Source organism: Argopecten irradians, chromosome 7 (assembly GCF_041381155.1).
Source record: "Argopecten irradians isolate NY chromosome 7, Ai_NY, whole genome shotgun sequence".
In the NCBI taxonomy this organism is placed as follows: domain Eukaryota; kingdom Metazoa; phylum Mollusca; class Bivalvia; order Pectinida; family Pectinidae; genus Argopecten; species Argopecten irradians.
The window spans coordinates 43,017,514-43,039,778 of record NC_091140.1 but is presented as its reverse complement, the minus strand read 5'-3'; the positions used below and the strand labels follow the sequence as shown (position 1 = coordinate 43,039,778).

At 32.6% G+C, this 22,265-nt stretch overlaps 1 protein-coding gene across 1 annotated transcript; it reads right to left on the bottom strand.

Annotated features, from left to right (window-relative positions):
- Window positions 1-696: 696 nt before the first annotated feature.
- On the bottom strand, window positions 697-13,516 carry LOC138328518 (uncharacterized). Its single transcript, XM_069275355.1, has 6 exons — window positions 13,381-13,516; window positions 12,973-13,066; window positions 12,167-12,291; window positions 11,463-11,473; window positions 3,577-3,718; window positions 697-1,948 (listed from the first exon to the last, which is right to left on the bottom strand). The coding sequence occupies exons 1-6, from the start codon at window positions 13,430-13,432 to the stop codon at window positions 1,650-1,652; spliced, it is 723 nt and encodes a 240-aa protein (XP_069131456.1). The 5' UTR covers window positions 13,433-13,516; the 3' UTR covers window positions 697-1,649.
- Window positions 13,517-22,265: the final 8,749 nt, after the last annotated feature.

The window sequence follows — 22,265 nt, the reverse complement described above, 5'->3', positions numbered from 1 at the left end:
TACTCTATAAAATATTCCTGGGTAGTGAATTTCCTGATATGGTCTGATAACAAAAGGGTTTGCCAACGAATGATTCTGTGTGGTTCAATATCAAGAGGACATTGAACAATGAAATAATCACGGTTAACTAAAGTGCAATGAAGACGAAGTAATCTTAAATATTTACAGAACAAACATAAAAGATTTGAACACCTGTACAAATTAAATCGCACTCTTCAACATTTACCTTATTTTTATAGAACTCTTTAATGATTCAAAATGGTAACTATATTATTACATGTTTTGTATTTATATCTTAAGTAATCCAAATCAAATTAATTAAATTGAAGTTCACATATTTGTGCTGTATTCATGAAAACAATTTTAACGATGGCATCAAATGATATAATGAAATAGGTAAAGTAATGCCGAATGGTCCAATGATCAAGATACTTACTATTTTCAATGGCACCATTGTATCTTTCTTAAATGCTAAATGAATAATCAAACCGTTAAAGAAAAGTCAATAAGCATAGATCCGTATTCATGTGGTATTGATTGTTACGTCATAAGTTTGTGTGATTGAATAGGACGTCGGCTTCCATAAACTGATGACGTTATTCACACAAAGCAATGACACAAATGGTAATAAATTATCCCCAAAGGAGCGGGCTAGATTATGTAATTTGATGTAATAAACACATAATGAGACATTAATTGGCATTAATTCTTGTGATTTTAATTGCATAGAAAGTAATTATGAATCACATCATATTTACTCATTATCTGTCAATCAGTGAAATTTCTTCAACCCTCTTCAAGTAAAGGCATTATATATTGATTTACTTTGTATAACTTGTTAGTAACGTAAACGATTGTAAGTGCTGGATGCCAATCCTCATGATTAAACACGAAGATACAATCCTCACTTGTCGCTGAAAAGTTTGCCACCCATCGCTATGCTGGATAATATAAGTTCAATGCATTTATCATTTTTGAAATCAATAAGGGTTGTTTTTTTAAACTTGCACGTTGTTTGTGTTTCTTTGAATAGGTATAACATTTAAATGTTCATTTCTAGTAAAGCAATAAACATATATTGTATTACAGTTTCGGCACTCATTTGTGCCGTCGTTTTGGATTTACTTATCAAAAGTATTGATGTAGCAATATTCCATCCTCCTGGTAACATTTTATTCGAAACACAAACACATATGAAGTTACTGTATGGACGCCACACTGCACTGGGGAGACGGTGAATTAAGACAATGCACATTCTTTCCATGATATAAGTTGCCAAATAACAACATATCAACTCTCTCATAACACACAATTTGAATAAATTCACATGTATTATGTTGATATGACAAAACAGGCTAGCTAAGGAGATGACAAAGGAGTACTCATTTCCTTTCAATATTAGGCAGTTTTTACATCAACATGGCAACTAGTCGACGACACTAAGGCGAACACTTCAGTCTTCACATATTAGTCGTCCTGTCAAGTCCTTCTAGACTAGGCGAAACACTCTTAAACGACAATGTCAGTTATTCTCCCGATTAGTTTCCATAACAGCCCTCGTTTGCCAGGGGTGGATATTACGTCAGTGATAGTAACCCCTGGAGTATCGAGGATCACTCGTAGATACGCATGTTTATTTGTTTGTCACATCAAACACTGCAGTCCGGGCTAGGAGAAACTGTGAGATAAGACAAAGTCGTTTCCTTTTCACTACTCGTGTCCTCCATCTGAAACTGCGTATTTACCAGTCCACTGGCTCCACTGATGCCTTGACGCCTGACGCGGAGCTTCTTTTTGAACGTCTGCTCCTTCCGCTGCATAATTGTTGTGTATTCCCTATAGAAAAGGTAGATAACGCCGACAAGGAGAACGGCTCCCACGAGGATACTCAAGGATATGAGTAGGTAGTTAGCCGGCCCTAGACGTACTGGTCCGGATACGGTTTGACCTAGAAATTCATAATGATCAAGCAGTGAAAAATGAAACTTGCAATACACATGGAAAAGATTATCAAAAGCAGCGAAAAAGTATGAAACTATTACAATAAATAAAAAGATAAATGAATAAATAAATAAATAATTAGATAAAAAAAATAAAAAAAAATAACATTTTCATGTTTACACAAAAAAAAATATAAAATAATACTGGAATCGGGAAAATGAAAACTGAAAAAAAAACATAATCACAATCTGCAGAAAGATATTCTTTCTCTGCTCCATCAACGTTCGATATTTGTTTATGTTCGATGATGTCCTGAGACAGCTAGGTTCATTTAAGGACGGTCTCCCCTGAATACAATGTGTTGCTTGTATAAATGTTTTATGGTTTGGGAGATTCTGGTAAAAATGACTCTTGGGCGTTTTATAGTGCTGTCTCATTGAAGCATACCACCAGAGACACCAATCTTCACACCCTTCCCGGTCAACGGGTAAACCAGTCCGTCAACGCCAGTTACATGTTAAGTCCTAATTAAACAGGAGCGACCGCTTAAACAGACTTGTGCGTCTCGACATGGGGACAGAACCCAACGCGTGTGGTGGTATAAATCAAGGCATTTAGAAGGAGAAAGAAAGTTAGAAAGAAGAGAAAATATAAGAACAAAAATCGTCTTTGACAATCATACAATGTGGGTAGTAGGTACAGTTATAACGCCAATCTCTGTTAAACAGGATAAAGTCAAGTCGAGTCAGAAATTCAATTCAAAATCGGATAACAATGTTAAAAATAATATGTACTAGTATATTGAAATGGCATTGTGTGATTAACATTTGTTCGGCTGTTATTCGGTTAGTTGACGGTAGTTTGACCATATTCTATAGGTCACGTGTTGAATAGTTTCTTCTTGAAGACCTAGTCCAATGGGTATTTAATGCATCACCTGGAAAATATCCATTGTGTCCAGTATAATATCTTATAAACTACCTGTAGGTTGTCACCTTTCTCTGGAAACTCCAGATTTTGTTCACAATTGAAATATAGCATGTCCTCAAAAGACCATGATCGATAAATCATTAATCATCGATATGTCATAAATCTGAGGGAAAGTTTAAATATGATATAAATATCTGTATAAATCGGAATGACCACTCTTTACACCAGCCTACTTAAATATTTATTGTTTGATCTGTTTACATTCTTCAGTTGATACCTATGTTTATGTACCTATAAATAGATCCATTGTACTTTTATATCCTGTGATTACTCGAGAAAACAATATATCACATTGGTGTTGTTTTAATAATCGAATGGCAATGAGATTTTATACAGAGTTACAAAACAGGCTATTTGTTCCGGTTAAGCATTCAGCAAGTACATCCGTTATATTCTATTTTCGGTGGCAGTATAAATTTTTGTTTTTGTTTTCCCATCGATAATGTCGTATATATCCAATATACTCTTCTCTTATCACCAATATTTGTTTTCAATATATAAAAAAAGATAAAAAAAACTATTTATAAGAAAAACATGTTTATAACGAAAAATGCTTGTAACAAAGTAATCCAATTGGTCCCCAAAGTTTCTTTATTATATAAAGAATAAACGTTTAAAATATTCTTGTCAGTTTGACATACTTACTCATAGTAGACCAGAAATTAAGAATAAAGATGAGCCCTGTGACGTCATCGGAAGTCGTTGTGAGGTGAATATATACTGTATTACTGCTGGTGGTAATTATACCACTTGACATGTAGTCTTTACACCAGACGCGAATGGTCTCCTGGTCTCCCGAACCTGAAAAGTAAAGAAGGCTCATGATCATTTAAGTAGTTCTTATATCAATATTAATTACTAGACATCACCGGTTTGCAGGTAGACGGACTTGGTACGCGAACACGGAACGCGGCCTACAGATAACTGGGGAGGGGGGCATTTGTTAGGGTAATGATATGATGCAAATCTTAAAACTCATTTATATCTGCTGACAATATCAAATACAGCAATGTTCAGAGCTGTTAAAAAGTAATATTTATAAGAGGCAGAATTCAACCTATCAATCGCTACTATATATACACATAATTGGTCGTTGTCATATATGTGTACGGTCACTTGTTTGTTGATACGAAAGCGCACGAATGCAAATGACTTCAAGCATGTCACATTACGTTTGATCATCTTTGCTTTAATACGAATTGAAAAGGCGACGTCGACGATATGGTTTTGGTATCTGAAGACCGACGTATTCATGTCATGACTCATTTTGAATGCGTGTAATGACGGACATTCAGACATGTGCATATATAATTAATGTCTTACCGTACAAGACAAACGTGTTATACACCATTGTGACCATAAAATTAATTCATAACGTCGTACAATGTGACGTCGCCTGCATGGTCGATTAGGTAAATAAACAATCGAATAATTCTCCGCGTTAATTAAGTTATAACATGTGGTTGTTTATTTGATCACTATCGTTGTAAACTCCATTGATTTATGATTTATTTATATTACTTTTACATCATTAATTTATTGATATTGCTAATACCCATGTATACAAATTCGTAAGACTACATGCAAAAGTTGAGTACATGCAAAATATTTTACAATCCATTATACACATACATTGTATAATTAGACATCAGTTTTCAGTTCCCTATTGAATTTGAGTTATGCTCTACAGCGTAAACCTCTTCGAGTAGTCAATAAAAACATTTCGATGTTTGACAACACATTAAACACATACAGTTTTGAGATGGCCCCCTATTTTCCAGTGGTCCGCGTTCGTGACTGCGTACGTAGTTCGTCTACCTGGAAACCGGTGATGTATGATATGAATTGCACTCAGCATTATGACTGTTGGTGGAACATAACACTATTTATCCTGTTATTTTTGTGGGTTATTTCATTGCGAATTTTATCTTATCGCAAGAAAATTGACTATTATCGGATATTAATGTGCAATCGAGTTATCAAGATACAAATAATTTACATATAATATGGATTATAACGAGCTTTTTCGTTGGCTTAAAAGTTTACTTAATCATGAAAGAAAAGGCGTCGCCGTTTGTGACGTCGCTTCTGATCGGCTGAGATGACGGCGTATTGATTTTATTGACAAAAGAGTCCCAAAATGAATTTCGAAAATTGAAGAGATTTTATTTAGTAAATTGGATTATAAGGATGATTAATTGAATAGATTTTTTATGTTATGGAAATATAACACAAAAATCTGAGTGTAATCTCATCGTAAACTGATTTGCAGTTAATTTAGAGTACACTCAGAGTTTTGTGTTATATCTCCATAACATAAAAAAATCTATTCAAATTAATTCTTAAATAATATACTATTTCGTGAATTAAATTTTCGCGACTGTTACAAAATTAAAACGCGAAGATATCATCCTCTTCGCGAATGTTGCACTCTATACGCTATTAATTTAAATAATTCTCTGAAAGTAATAAACGCATACATGCAATGACTGTATGTTAACAAGCACAAAACCCAGAAACTGAAAACAAGAGTAAAATGAGACGAATGTAGGTGAATTACATGTGTATATATAAATCTATATCTACCTCGTAGATAACATGCACTATCTTTCCAAACATAATCGATTTCGATTAATGGAAGTGCGTTCATTTTCTACAAATAATCAAAACATAACAATCAAGATTCCCCTGTTAAACTATCACTGTTGTTGCCTCAAGTGATAATCTATCAAAAGTGTTCTTAAAAGGAAAAAAATATAACGGCATATTTCTCCTTTGTTTGATGTTGTTATCTGTGTATTCTTTATCTCAACATATTCACTCTCTATATATGCATATTGATTATCTTCCCGACGGCCACCACTAAAGTTTTGTTGTAGTGTTAATGATACAGACTCCTTCCTCAAGTATTGTTGTATTTAGTTTCTCCATATAATTATACAAAGAATTACCAAGGTCGTAAGCATACTGTAAACCAGTTTCTTATCTCGCTGACTTAATTTCGCGATACCATTCCCAGCTACATTTTCATGACGATTTTATTTTGCAACTTGCAGTTAAAACTCTCTATTGTACTATCATTTTTTCGTGATGATTCATTTTCGAGAATTTTTCTCTAGAAGGAAATACACAAAAAAACAATCATACGCTTGAATGACTTGTTTTATAATAAGGTTTGATTTGATTATTTTAACGTCCCCAGTTATTGAAGGACGTGTTAGGTTTAGTTGGTAACGTCGGGGTACCCGGAGAATAACCACCGACCAGTGGTCAGTATATTGCATCTGTCCCAGATGGTATTCGAATTTGAATCAGGTCGGGACATCTTAATCACTCAGCCACCGCGGCCCCTTAGGTTAACAGTACTTGTATGTTAAGTAAGTTTGAACAATATCGGCTTTTTAGGAATATTCACTTTACTAGACATTGAACTATTAAGAATTGGGAAAAGTTTTGATATTACTAAATGGTACTAGACATGAATTTGAGAAAATATCCGGAGAAGGAACAGAAAGGGAACATCACGAAATTTTATGCCAATCAAGTTTGGCTAAAATGTATACATAAATAAAATATGGAAGATTACAGGGCTCTGCTTTAGTGAGTGACCTTGTTGGAGACCAGAATGAAATTAAGATCGCGCATACCGTATGCAGCTTATTTAATGTGATATATATGTAAACATCGCGTCTCTCGCTGCATAGAATATGAATACATTAAACTTTATTGAATACACACCCTGTCGATAGGAAGATCTAAGTTGGAAGTGATTTCTCGTTTCACGCCCTACAGTTTTCGAAAAACGTTTATGTATAAATAGAACATAAGTGTAAAACCCCATTGACAAATATTTAATATAAAGTGTGCGCATGTACCATTCATATATAAATATATATATCAATAGCATATCAATTTCAATAACATCTACATCAATCACAACTTAACACTTACAAATATCTACGGGATTTATTTATAAAGGTGTGTAGATGTGTTCATGTACAAAAACTAAGTATATCAATAAGAAGAATGTTTTGATCGATGAAAGCAAATATTCAGATGACGTTTTGTCGTTCCGGATATGACGTCATTTATGACAAACCAAATACTCCAGCGCACAATTATCAAACAAGCTCCTTTTCGAAAGGTGTACACGAAAGCAATTTAAATATTGGTTAATAATTTATAATATTTTAGTTGAACGGTAAAACAAGTATTTTATTGGGTGTTATAAATTTGAGAATTACAGATTTTGCTTAAAATGTCGTATATTGAATTATATATCCGCGATTACTATGTAACGATAACACGATAACAAATATTAGAGATAGGTAATAAAAAGCTTAAACTCAAATCTAAAGAAAACCCTTGTTGTGTACGTTTATCAATTCAAATATTTACGCCCGACCTAAATCTTGGCGATAATTATTGACAGAGATTTTCACATGAAGGCTTGTGGATCAAATTACATTCATTAGTATGTTCATCCTACAAGGACGTACTTTGCTCAATCAAAAAGTCCCAGGTTCTGTATATGTCTATAAAGTCAGTATACAAAAGCATGATCGAGAATACTCATTTTAAAGTGCGACGTTTTTTTGTTGTTTTTTGCATGATCGAGAATACTCATTTTAAAGTATTAAGTAATATATTAGCTAGCTGTAACGTTAAAAAGAGTTGTTAACCCTCGCGCACAGTTAAACAATTATGAGTACCTTCGTTTTCTTAAGTTGTTACATAAAATTATTGTCTTCAGATATCTTTAAAAAAAGACATTTTGATGCAAACTTTGCTATGTTACATATATTATTCATTGTCTTGATAGATAGAAGTCAGAGTCTAGACAAAAATCCTCTGACAGACGGTCAGTAACCTTCTATATAATAATGATATCAAAAGCTCGCAAGCCAAGTGGAAGGTTAGTCGTATATCTATTTTAATAAAACCTAGACCTTGAAAAAAAAAGAAAAAAAAAAACAAAAAAACTGGGCCATAAACAAAATTTTTAAAAAAATCTACAAGATAAAACATGAATGCATAATTGTAATATTAGAGAGTACACGACGTCTAGCTTGCTTTCTACTAAAATCACCGGTGGCATCCTCATAATCTAAGTAATCGTTATTGGATGTCTGCTATAGAATGAAGCGACAAGCCCTATATCTAGACAAGAAATAAACATACAATTCTGATCATGTGTGAAAATTCCTCTTTGTGCAAATTCACAGAGCCATTGGTCGAGTTTACTCTAAGATAAATTTATTCTTTAGGTTTGTGAGATATTGTGAATGCAGTGAAAGAGCGAAACGTGAAACGCACGCTTTGTGAATGCTAATAAATGAAGATGAAATGTTGACATTGTATTAAGGAGGTGTGGACTTTAAATCCGCCTTATTGCATTCCGTATTGACACAAGCCAGAACATATTTCATCACATCTAATGAAAAATACATAAAAACTTGTTTATCATAAGCGTGTTTTCAGGTTGAACATTTCAAACCCAATTTAAATGCTTTTCTTAATTGAAATGACATAATTTGTTCCATATTCGACGACATATATGATTTTCAGTCAGAAATATCTCATAAGATATGACAATATTATGATCTTTTCAAAATATTTGAATTGGGAAGAAGTCAGTAAATTTCTAAATAAAATAAACATAAAATTACTGATAATGAATTCTATTTTGTTTGCTTGCACTTCTATAACACATGGAAACATCACCATTTCATATACGATAACGACTTTCTCCATTTAAAACAAAAGCTTATTGTTTGCAGATCATACACATCTATATCATTTCATAAGAAGAACTGGAAACTATTGAACTTCCGTCTTTTTCTTCTAAAGTAATATACAAAATTTTGATGTGACTTAACAGATTAATAAATTTCCTATTACTTACTTCCAGATACATGTATTTACAAATGTTATCGATCAGAAATATATCACAATGTGTCATATTTTGATCTATATAAGCAAACACACAGTAAATGTGTTGTGTTTTACCACTCGATGACTAAACATCACTCATGAGTAAAATCAGTTGTATTTCATTTCATATATAAAAACATTTTACGTACTCGATTATTGTCACATCGGTTTAGGTTGAAGAAAAATTAGACCTTAATAAAACAAACATTCGCTGTATATATGAAACGACATATTGGATAATTATTTCAAATATGAATAATTTCCATTTACATAATTATTTTACAATTACGAATATATGCTCATTTGATAATAACACAGATGTATGTAAAAGCACAATCCTTATTTTGATCTAACTAAACATAACAGGTTTTACAAAACATAATAAAGTATGTGATACAGGTTTCACACTTTGTACGTACAATTAAATCTTAAAATAAGTTTAAACTGCTGATTTATGTGATGAATTATTCTAGTTTAGGAGATACTACAAACGTAGCTTTAGTTTAAACATCTTAGCTTAGAGGAGAATATCTTTGAAATCATATCAAGTGTAATTCATTTTCCTTTAATACCGTTACTTCCAATCTCAGTCAAATCTGACATTTGTAAACACACATCATAACCCATAACATAACTGATAGCAAAAACGTACTTATATATTTACATACTTTTCCAATAAATCAAGGATTTAAATTTTATTATTTACACTTACATAGGTTATAATTACAAATTACATCCTATCATTTACATTAAAATTCAACAAAGTAATCTACAGCATATGATATAAAGTTAAATAAGAATCATTTTATACTTACATCACTGTACGCCAATAGGCACAGACTGGTATCTAGCGGTAGACTTAATGCTGCTATTCACTGTCCCTTTCTCTCGATGTTTACTTTACTTAGTGTATGTAAATTAGACTATATACCTTAGGACGGTTTTCTCACCCGTTACACCTGAGCAGACTCACCTTTAAATCTGACGCTGTGTACCGATATGCACCTTCGCGGGGTAGCTAATGCCATTCCTTACCCCTTGTTTTACGTCATAAACCCACACGAAGTTTCGATGATAAAACAATTAGTGTTAAAAAAAAAACAAACAAAAAAAAACAAAACAAAAAAAACACATTTGTACTAAATTAATATTACGCCCCGTCAACTTTTATGAAGGACTTTCTAATTGTAACAGAACTTCTGGATTTGTAATAGATTAAAGATAAATAAATTGTTTGAGCCAATGTTTACATGTTTGGTATAAGTAAACACTCACCTTCCGTTATATTGGTCCAATGGTAGTATTCTGGGTCGCGGCTGGCTGTCCATTAATAACATAGCCATCATATATGTAGGCATCCAGTTTGTTCGTTACCGATATATGACAGTCAGATACTATATAGAGCAGTGTGTATTGAGTTTTTACCATCACTTTCAACATACCAGAATCAATAAGTCGAGACTTGGTGATGTAATATTTACACTGTTACATTCCATCTTTTAAAATAATAACCTACATACCGGGACCAATTAGTCGATAAACACCTAAATGTAATCCGTTATTTCCATCACTTTCAACATACCAGGATTAATTAGTCGAGCAACAGCAATGTGTAACACTTTTGTCAAACAATACTATATAAAATGTTACCGACAAATAGGTAACGCCCATTCGAAGCGTCTATCATAGGAAGAAGCGAAAGCATCGCACTATTTGTTTACTTTCAGTAAAATTGGGGTTGTCTCTGAAGACAACAAAGACAAAATAAATACCGAGATAACCTCAAAGTGGCCTCAAGTGTTGGTCAGTAATAGTTCTTACTTGTCCACGTGTGTTTACTGATCAGGAACAAATACAGATTGACGATTTATTGGGGAATAAAATTTATGATGGTTGTTTGCGGACTTAACGAATTTATGTTTATTGTTTTCATCTGAATTATTTACAATAAAGAAAAAGGAAAATGTTTCACATTTTAATTTGATGTTTCTCACGGTTAGATAAGTTTTAAAGATTTTTTTTAAAGATTTTGCAATTTTACACAACTTTCAGGAGGTATGAGATCAGTTATTTTAAAAGTTAGTACTTTGAATAGTTACGCGTAAAGCTAACAAGGCTTTTCAAATTACATCTAACATCGTGTTTGATTTCATAAAACACAGTCACCCTGCCTAGTATTACAATCGCCGTATCAGATACACCAGAAGTTTGTACAAAATACACATACAAAAATTTAACATTTTTAACAATAGACTTAAGCTTCCAAGAACATAATAAACGAAACAAATAGAGATCGGAGACTCACATCAGGTTCGTGATGAAAAAAACGCTAAACAGAACTTGAAGGTTAAATTTCTCTAAATATTCAGCCAGCGAATAAATTGATCAAAAAGTAGTCAAGTATTTTAAGACCTAGTATTGTCTGATGTAATAATATTGTTGATTGTCATAAAATGTAAATGGGAAGGGCTTATTAAAGACTGCTTTAATAACATAGTGTAAATATCGGTAACTTTTTTTCAATCATAAAATGGTGTTTGGCACATATTTCTTAGTTCAAGTGTTTGATCTGATGTTGAATAATAATTACCCTGTACATCATCGATCCCTATCGATAAATCACAATGTATATAGTATTCCCATAGATGTAAACGGATGTAAAGTTTGTATCGAGGCTTTGATCATTGATAATATAAACATCAACCTTGGAATATTGGTATCATCTATGAGTTTGTTAATTGTCTTTGATATTTTTTTTCCTTGATGTGTAAACATTTGATACTGATTTGTTAACAATACATCAAACTTAAAACGGAATTGTATTCACAAGGACTTTAAAGCAAAAAAGTAACATTATGAATATTCATGTTATAATTTAAGTATAATTACTCATTATCTTACTATATCACAGGAAACACACGAGAACCTCTACTGTCTGTTGTTCAATTATCTGTGTCACAAGGAAAGGTCAAGGTCAAATGTTACTCAAAACTTAATTTACTACATGTACTAACGATGTCATATTCTTATTCTGCCTTTGAATATTAAAGAGTTGTCGCCCTTGCGGGATGCTATGGATTGTCATGTCATTATATCATGATTTCACGTAAATCATATCTTTTCTTTCTGAAAAATGATGTTACCTTAAAAACCAATGACGTTACTATTATTACCTACCTACAAGGGCACATAACTCTTCAGTATGAAAAGACGGGATAAAATGATTATAGAAGACTACATGGAATAAAAGTGATGAGTGTGTAGTGATGTTTTCAATAACATTGATCTTGAATTTGTATACCTTTTGTGAGGATGACGTTATCCATTTGGCAGGACGATATTGGTGACAGGTAGACATTCAGCATCTGTATCTCTATCAGGTGGCTCGTATTGGACGCCTTAATCAGCCAGGAGCATCGAAATGGTCTGTTTTGAATAAAGGTTAAGACTTAGTCTTGCTCTTGTTATCAAGGTTAACGAAAACATAAGCCAAGAAACGGTCTGTTATACATAAAGGTAAAGACTTACTGTTGTAATCAGATCATGTTAAAGAAAACAAATTACAAGAAATAGAAGAAGTGAACAAGTAGAATAAAAAACAAACCAAGAATTTAACCTCAACAATTAGTCCATTCTTGGATATCATATAGATGAGCAGAAAATAATATTAAAAATACAAAATTGGCTAAAAATACAAAATTGGCTAAACATAGAGAAATATTAAAAAAAGCATTTCAGGATACATAATGTACAATTCACATGGTAAAGGGGCCTGTAGTGACCTTTTCACATCGCCCCTGTTTGATTTTTTGTTGAATGTTTGCCTCTCTAAGACAGATTTGGGTTCCATATCATGTCGAGTTTAATAATATTGATGGATGTACTTCATGGGTAACGCTGATTATAAAAAATGAGATGAATGATTTACTCGTTTTCAGTATAGATATACTGACGACTGAATACGATATACATTTAGTATGCTTGACTGTAAGATTCATTGAGATAGCAATATTACGAAGACATTAGTTCTTGCTATTTCACGGGAACTAATATACTGTGTGCTCTCCACGCTATACACTTCATAACATCTATTATGTTGTTTCTTACCCTGTCATATTTCGCGTCGTGTCCAGTGACACCAGGGTCTGTGGGTTCGAATCTGCCTGTAGGTGTATCGGTGACGTACAACTCGAACTTCCTACTAGAATAAAATGACCAAAGCCAATGGAACGGATGTCTCCTTTCAGTTTTCCGTAAATAAGTTTTAAATACGAACAAAAGAAGTAAGAAAAATCTAGAAAACCCATGTAGTATGAGTTACCGAAATTTAACAAGATGTCCGTATTTTTAAATGTTGGAATGCACAATGTATACAACCAATGAAATACAATTTTATAACATTACCATACTTTTTTGCAAATGTTATGGTATTAAAGTCATGATATATGATATCAATCACAATACATGTAAATATGACAATAACTGATGACATCCTTATTTTTGTGATATTCTTACCTCTAGCAATGGTCGTATACATAGCGAACATGACTATATAAAGAGATGTCATTCCTACATGGCGTCCACTATCAGACTTCTTCCATCTTACACACTTAAGATATGTCGCTGGAGAATGGAGTATAAACACTTTGTTTAGCAGACGATACCTGAAAAATATCAAAATGGGTAAAATGCTCATGTGAAAACAAACGATAAATTATGTGTATTGTAGTAATATATAAATTGATAATACCGGTATGATAAAACATACGTATGTTAACAAAACCAGCTGACGTTCATTGGTGAGATGATGCTGCCTTCAAAATACATCTATTGATAAAATGTTCATTTAAACAGACACCTATGCTGCCTATTATCAGAATTTTCCAATTTGAACTTATCCATGTGTTCAAAGAATTTTGACGTATTGAAGATATTCTATTTAATTAAACAAGATGAAAGTAATTGAAACCCATTTAAAAGTTACCAAATACTGTAAAAATACATATTTTAGTGGTAGCTTTATTTTAGCGCTTTTCATGTTGTCTTTGAAGTGCTAATTCATGTACAGTGCTAAATTTTGTGAAAGGGTGTTTTCAGTATTGAACCACCTAATGGGTTAATTAATATCCGCGCTAATAAGTTAGGGTGTTTTTTTTCAATTTAGATTTTTTCACCTTTACGCTAAAATTTGACATCCCCATAATAAGTAAGTTTACAGTAAGATATAGTTTCACTCTTCTAGGACTTTCGGTGATGCGTGACACCATATTTGTTGCTGAGAGATAACTAAAGTCCTAACATTCTTTTTAAAACCAGATAGTTGTGCCCTTGACTCGGTTATAAGGAACAAGGACGTTAAAACCCGTCAATCAAGTAACATTTAACCACCACAATCAAGTAACATAACATCAAGTAACATTTAACCACCACCATTCTTTATATCCATGATACCCAAAACGTCCAACCAGGACCGAAAAGGGCAGGCATTCTGGTCGTTCGGAAGACGGACTAGTCATGGAAGAACTATCAGCTAGGCGGTCTTATGATCCTCAATTAGACATGCTGCTAAACTATCGATCCTTGGTATTCATGGAAATCTTTGAAGGATATACTTGTTGTCATTTCTTATATCGATGCGATATCGATGGCACGCTTCTAGTGGTTCCATTTTTTTCAAACTAACGAGGAACAACTTTTTAACTTTCCAGTTTCGACGAATTTCCATTAGTACATGCGTACATGCATCCCTTAGGATGCATTTAAGATTGCTCTTTGGTACTTAGTTCATTTAAACACGATGACACATATCGAAAGGGAAAGTGAATTCGACGTAAAGTCAATCGATCGATTATTTCTTCTGTTCAATCAATATCATTCAATATTTATTTTAACTGTTATATCTTTGCACCATTTATATCTAGCGATTGAAATGACCTATATTTTCCCCGAATGACCTAATTTGATCCCAGTGATATGTTTCCGGGGTCAGAATTGATTTCGAGATAACAAGGTTTGCTTGTTACAATCCATATAATTTAATGTATTTTAATGGCTGTAATTACCCATAATCCAACACTTATGTGTCCTGCTGGGATGTCAGTGTCAGAACATCCCTGTCGCCTTAATTGCTGTCAGTTCTTATCAACATGTAATTAGGGAGCAGTGCTGGATATGATTTGCAGATTATATCTCGATGAAATAGATGATTGGTATTGAATCTTGCTTGTTTGAATATGGACTAACAATTTGGTAAGTGTTTTGGGGTTTACATCGATTTTACTGGTTCGACCCAGATTTGGACTGAAGTGAAAGGCATAGAATAGGAAGTCATAACTTGACGCCAACACAACTTATGTTGCCTACAATTTATATTGATGCCTTCCAAACTTCTATTTTGGCTACATAATTTATGTTGATGCCTTTCCAACTTTTGTTGACGCCTACACAACTTATGGTGATGTTTTTCCGACGTATGTTATTTTCAACAAATTTTATGATGATGCCTTCTTAACTTCTGTTATTGCCACTGCAATTTATGTTGATGCTTTTTTAACTTATGTTATTGTCAACAAAATTTATGTTGATGCCTTCCCAACTTATGTTATTGACAATTTTTGTTATTGCCTTATTATGTTATTATTTATGATGATGCCTTCTTAACTTATGTTATTGACAACAAATTTATGTTGATGCCTACTTAACTTATGTTCTTGCCACTGCAATTTATGTTGATGCCTTCCAACTTATGTTATTGTCAACAAAATTTATGTTGATGCCTTCCAACTTATGTTATTGTCAACAAAATTTATGTTGATGCCTTCTTAACTTATGTTATTGCCTAAACAATTTATATTGATGCCTATGCCTTCCCAACTTATGCTATTGTCTACAAAACTTTATGATGATGCCTTTCTAACTTATGTTATTGCCACTGCAATTTATGATGATGCCTTCACAACCTTTGTTGACGCCTACCCAGCTTATGTCGACACCTACACAACTAATGTTAATGATTACCAAAATTATGTCGACACCTACACAACAATACTGTTAAATAAGTTTACCAAATTATGTCGACACTCTACACAAATAATGTTAATTTACCAAAATTATTCGACACCTCTACAACTAATGTTAATGTTTACCAAAATTATGTCGACACCTACACAACTATGTTAATGTTTACCAAAATTATGTCGACACCTACACAACTATGTTATGTTAATGATACCCTACGTATGTCTTTGACTCGTAACTCATAGTGAGGTTATATCTGGAAACTCGTCTTAAAAACCTTGGAACTTGAAACTTGTCGACTGGTAATAAAGTGTGTAGCTGAAAGGTGCGTATAAAAGAAATCTTCCCTTACTCACTAGTGAATACAAAAAACAGGTTTGGTTTTAGAAAATATGAACAAAAAATATAAATTACAATCACAAAAGGTGGCTTTTATGAAGTTGTAATTATCACTGCACGTTGAATTGAACCCATTACACATTTTAATGAACATGAAACTCTGATTAACTGAAAGTTTCAACCAGTATGGTAAAAAAAATCCATTCCGTTTTAATACGTTTATCCTTATAAATCGATAAGTTATCGAGCTAGGTGAGAAAGCCATTTTTTATCTTCATGACATGTGTCATATGCAACTTGACTTTATCTCCGGAGGAGTGCCAACAATTCCAGACACAGTAGCCAGTATTTACGTAATAGCAGAGATCAATAGGAATCCATGTGTTGTGTAAAGATTCCCATCTGGCGGTTAAACAACAGGTAACAAAAACACACTCCAAAGGTGATGTCATCTGTCGCATTAACGACAGAAATAAATTCGATTGTAAAAGGGACGTCTATCACTTAAAGAATAGAAATATATTCGATTCTGAAGTTATATTCATCTTTTTTTTGTGTCAAAATACGCGATATATTTGATTCTGAAGTTACATAAAGGTTTTTTTGTCAACAATCAGGAGATAAATCCTATTGTAAAAATGATGTCATCTGTCAGTTTAAAACCAGAACATTATTTGACTCTGATAATAAATTAAGTTGTTTTGTTTATAACAAGATATGTATTCGATTCTAAAGTTAAATTGAGCTTTTTCGTCAATAACATGAAATATATTCGATTCTAAATTAGAAATAAGCTTACACTTAAATATAAAATGTAGCGGGGAATCGATTCCAGAGTTGAAGTTGAAGTTTCGCTTACGTAACAGGGAATACATGTAATACTAGTATGATTCGCTAAATGTGAAATAGCCTTCTGTATAAATAAGTGGAGATATATTTGAATATAAAAGCTAAATTCAGGGTGTTCAATAGTGAATAGATTGTATTTGTTATAAATGAGAGCTGAAATTCAATTTGAATAATTTGAAGTATCTCCTAATCTAAAGTTTAAGTTAGGATTTAAAAAAAAAAAAAAAAAAAAAAAAAAAAAAAAACAGAAAAAACCACAGAAAAAATATGTCTTCTTAGGGTGAAGGTAGTTTACATTTTTATAAATGAAATAGATTCGATTCTAAGCCAGCATTTTTCTTCGCATTAAACTGAGGAAGGGTATCCTTAACGTGAATTTAATATTAGATAAAGCAACAGAGGTATAATCAACTCCAAAGTTAACGCTAGTTATCGTTTAGATAGTGAGTAATACATTCGTCTTAAACATAATTTCTCTTACTCCTCTTCAAATATTCATATCATGAAATAAGGTCAATGTTATCAATAACTTTCTGAATAAGTTACAAAGCAATGACTCAATTCCACAAATAAATCCGGGACGGACATAAAATAGATATAAAATCCCTTACAACAAATCTAGGCCATGGGATCATGATTGCCTTAAAAGGATGTATGCAGTGTAAACGATTTATAGCGAGTCAATACCATTTACGATGTAATTGTATTGAATAGGATGGTCTATGAATAGCTCTGTGTATTGGGTATTGGTGTAGAATTGAACAATAGATATGTACAACTTCTCGAATGAAATCGTAATTTGGTTGCTATGACGTTTCTATATATAGAATTTTAATAGGAACACAATTAAATGTCAGTAGCTTTATATATAAGCAAATTAAGATATAAGTAACATTTAATTGTTCACAATTTTGATCACCACGACAACATTGATTGGAAATAATTTTATGTATGTGGGTATTATAATGAAGTAAAATATGCTGAAAGATGTCATCAACTTTATTTGGAAATGATACCATATAAAATATAAGATATAAACTTTATTTATTTTACATCGATTGAGAAACAAGTTATACAACTTATATAAATAAGAGCGCGAGCGTTCTTAGTGTGGGAGGAAACCGGAGTGCCCGGAGAAAACCCATGTGACCCCTGACCTTTTCACGTCCGTGCCGGGGATCGAACCCCGGCCGGCTAGGTGAAAGGCGAGTGGCTTAACCACTACACCACCCGATCACCCAAAATGATACCGTATAAAAGCAACATTTGAACTATGTTAACAAGATTAAATGAAGCAAGAATAAAAATATAATGATAGTGAGGACCAATTGTGTAATGATGACAAGAAAGTGTACATACAAAAACAAATTGATATGGACGTCAAAAACATGCAGAAGAATAGTAGAGTTATCGTAGTAGAATATTCACCAACGGATTTATTTATATATCTATATTATTATCGTTAATTTGCATTTTTCTGAGATTCTGACCTGAAATATATGGATTAGTATTATCATTGATCGGAAACATCGCTGCAAGGTATATAAGTGCTACAGAACAGAAAGTGAAGTTTTTCATCATTTCAATAAATGTTTTTTTTTCTTTTGATAAATAATCTTATTTTATGGGATGAATAAAATGCCATATTAAAAAATGCAGTTTCTTTTAATTACTTTTTCCTGAAACTTTTTTGGAACTATTCTAAACTGTGTCAGTATTCAAGCTTATCGCGGTGTTTTAGGAATGTAGATGGTTGAATTTTGAAATTTCAAGATTGCAATATAATAAATCATTTTCATGATTAATCTGGCATAAAACGAAATGATAATGAAGTTAAAGAACTTTTGATAACCTAAAGCAAGATAAATTGACATATCAATACTGAACATACATATTGAATGATGGAATCAAAATGCCTTAAGTCCCGCATCCCGAATCGGGTGCTAACTTTACATTGCCTATTTCTATGTTATTTTACATATCATGTTTTCATCCTCTTTATCCAAATCATCATTTCTTTACATCCACTTATCCGAAAGAAATTAGATGGTTACCGGATAAAGTATTTCATTTTTTAAAAAATATAAAAAAACAGGCGTAAAATCGTAAAGAGAAGCAGTTTTACACACATTCAAAGTAATAGAATTTGAAGTAGACTGTATTACATTGTGTCTACGTATTTGATGATAAACATTTGGATCTTTGGTAAGCACATTGTGTCCAAATCAAATATTACAAGTTAGCAAAGTAAAAAATACTAAAATGTAACCTCATCGTCTATTATTTCTGTTGTCACATCAAAGAAGTAAACATCAACAACTCACCTTCAATATACGTCAATATATCCCATTACCTGAGTGACAGCCATACCTTAGAGTCACACCTGTCGGGGCTATCTGCTACAGTGGCTGTTGAATGGACCAGTAACCATGACTCCATGTCCTGAGCCGCTTGAGTCCTGCCGTTATCTCATTGACGATGAAAGCCATAATAAGCGGCCACGCGCCGCGTCGAAATGTCCGTGAAATTGTCCATTCTGCGAAAGAATAGCACTTCGCTGTGTAAGTTGATAATCGATAAAAACCCAAATCCCTTCTTATTAACAAAATAACGTTATTATTTCTATGGATTTTCAATTGATGATAACTGTATTTTTATCTCATTTTGCCAGTGCCGTGCGTGCCTAACGACGTGGAAGTTTATACAAATACAACCAAATCTCTGTTGTTGAGATATTGCGCTATTGCGTTCAAATGTACTTGATTTAATTGTGATTCATGTTCTCACAAACAGCTATGGTCATTTTATGAAAGGAAAGAAAGATGAAGTTCCAGTGAAAAACCATCGACCGGCCATGAGTATTTATGATTCGTCCACTAAGGTTTCGGTATTGGAAAAGAGGGATGGGGCCTAAAGGTGAAATGAAATACTTTATTTACGAGGCCATCTTGACGTATTTTAAGTAGAAATTATAAAGAATTAAAATAAGTTATGTTAAATCTATAGATAGGGACCCACCAACAAAGTGATTTTTTAAGACCACAGTGTTTACTTTTGAAATCATAATGCTAGGTAGAAATAAAAAGTGGAATCCTTTCATGTCAAACCCCCAACGGGGTAGCAATTCTAAAATAAAACAACAATCTTATGTATTTGATATTTTGAACATATATGATTTAACAAATTTACATCATTTTATTTAAGGATAATTACCTGTAAGAAGGCATCTTTAATTTTGAAATTCATAACTAGCCAGCCACCAGTTGGTCGGTGAAATTCTATCCTGGGCCCAATCATCTTTAAGCAGGGGCCATTTCGAAGATCTATTTTCATTAAATTGGGTTTTCCCTATGGAGGTACCCGTTTTTAGAAAACATTTTTGTGCTTTTATGAAACAGTAGAGCGTTTCAAATAAAATTGATGAGGTCGTCATTTTGGTTATCTCAAATAACCTGTGGCCTGATCGTTCTTTAATTGGTCTATTTATGATCACACATACTGTATAGTTGTTATTTTTTGCGGTTGTAAAATTTCGCGATTTTCTATTTAAAACTTATTCGCAGGGGATTATTTTGGCGAATTACATGTATGTTTGTAGCGATTGAAGTCATTCACACGACAAGTTTTAATATTTAAATCTATATCTTTGAAAAATTTAGTGGTGACTCCATGAATTTAGCAAAATTAAAACACTCGCGAATATTAAGAAATATACTGTTACAATACATGTATAACGCCATCATAAAAATCATACTCTCTCATACCATATACTACACACTCAAAAATATTATATTTTTCCCAATTTCCGGAATTGTCCCCCTTTCTCGACTGCGTTAATTATATATTTATGTACATTTCCAGTACGAACATGTCAATAAAGATGTATTGAATTAAGCATAAGATTAGTCCATCGCCTTTTTTTGTAAAATCGATTTCGTTAGTACTTAAATCGCTCAAAGAAACTTATTTTGATAGAAGGGAGGTTACTCGTGTAAGAGTATCAGTAAAAATGTAGTTAAAATGTTTTAGTTTCCAAAATAAGCACAAAAATGTACACTTTTGGATAAAATTTTTTCTAAATCATAATGAAGCGCCAATTGAATATTTCCCATAAATTTCCCATTATGAACGCACGAAAAAGATAGTAAATAAATTACATATATGACATATTTTGAAGAAGAAAAATCAAGTGAAGTCCTCTGGAAATCAAAATATAATTTCACACTTGCCAGTTCTTAGTTGTTCTACAGCTAATAAATCACTTGACCTTTGACCTTTGACCTTGATCCCTCCACATGGTCAAAAAATTGATATTCAATGTATCGCGTTACATGTAGATTATGTCTGATCACGAACATGTAAACATAAACTTATTTATGTAAATATATAGATTAAACAGTGTTTTGATTGCGTTAAAGGTGGTATTAACGCAATAGGATACAGACATTAGTGCTACATGTAGAATATGTGTGTATCTCATTGCGTTCATAACACAATCAAAACACTGTTCAATCTATATGTTTACATAAGTAAGTTTATTTTTAGATGTTCGTGATCAAATTTATAACGACGCTGATTGCTAAGCTGGGTAACTACGGTGGTCAGGATGGCCGTAGATATAGTTCCGATTCCTGCATGTTTGATTTGAATTAGAAGAATGACAGCTTTCAATTATTTTTAATCTTCTAGATCTTACTTATAATTTCTAATAAATGTGAGACTGTAATAACTTTTCTTGTGCTGTGCGTTCTCTCTATTTTGAAGTCGACTTAGAAATACATGTAATCATAGTTTGAAATATTACTGATCTTTATAGAAAGTTGGATAAGATTCTGATATCTAGCATCCAATTTCTGAAATTGTATCAACAGGTACCATATTTTTTTTGATATCTTTATTACCATTATTATTCATCAGTAAGGAATAAAATAGCGATCTCAGTAAAAGAGCAGGGTAAATGATCATCAAATTAATATGTCACCTGAAAGTGTGCGATTATTGATGTGCGTAAATAAAAACAAAATAACAAAAGATCAATTCGTTTTCTTTATTAAACAGCTAATATAACAAATCATGATACCTTTACTTTATTTACGCTATATAAATGTTACTTTGTTAAATTGATTAGCTCCCTACTTTTTTCCAAAACACTCGCTCAGTTGTGTGTTAGTCTTTCGACTAACACACTCCTGGAA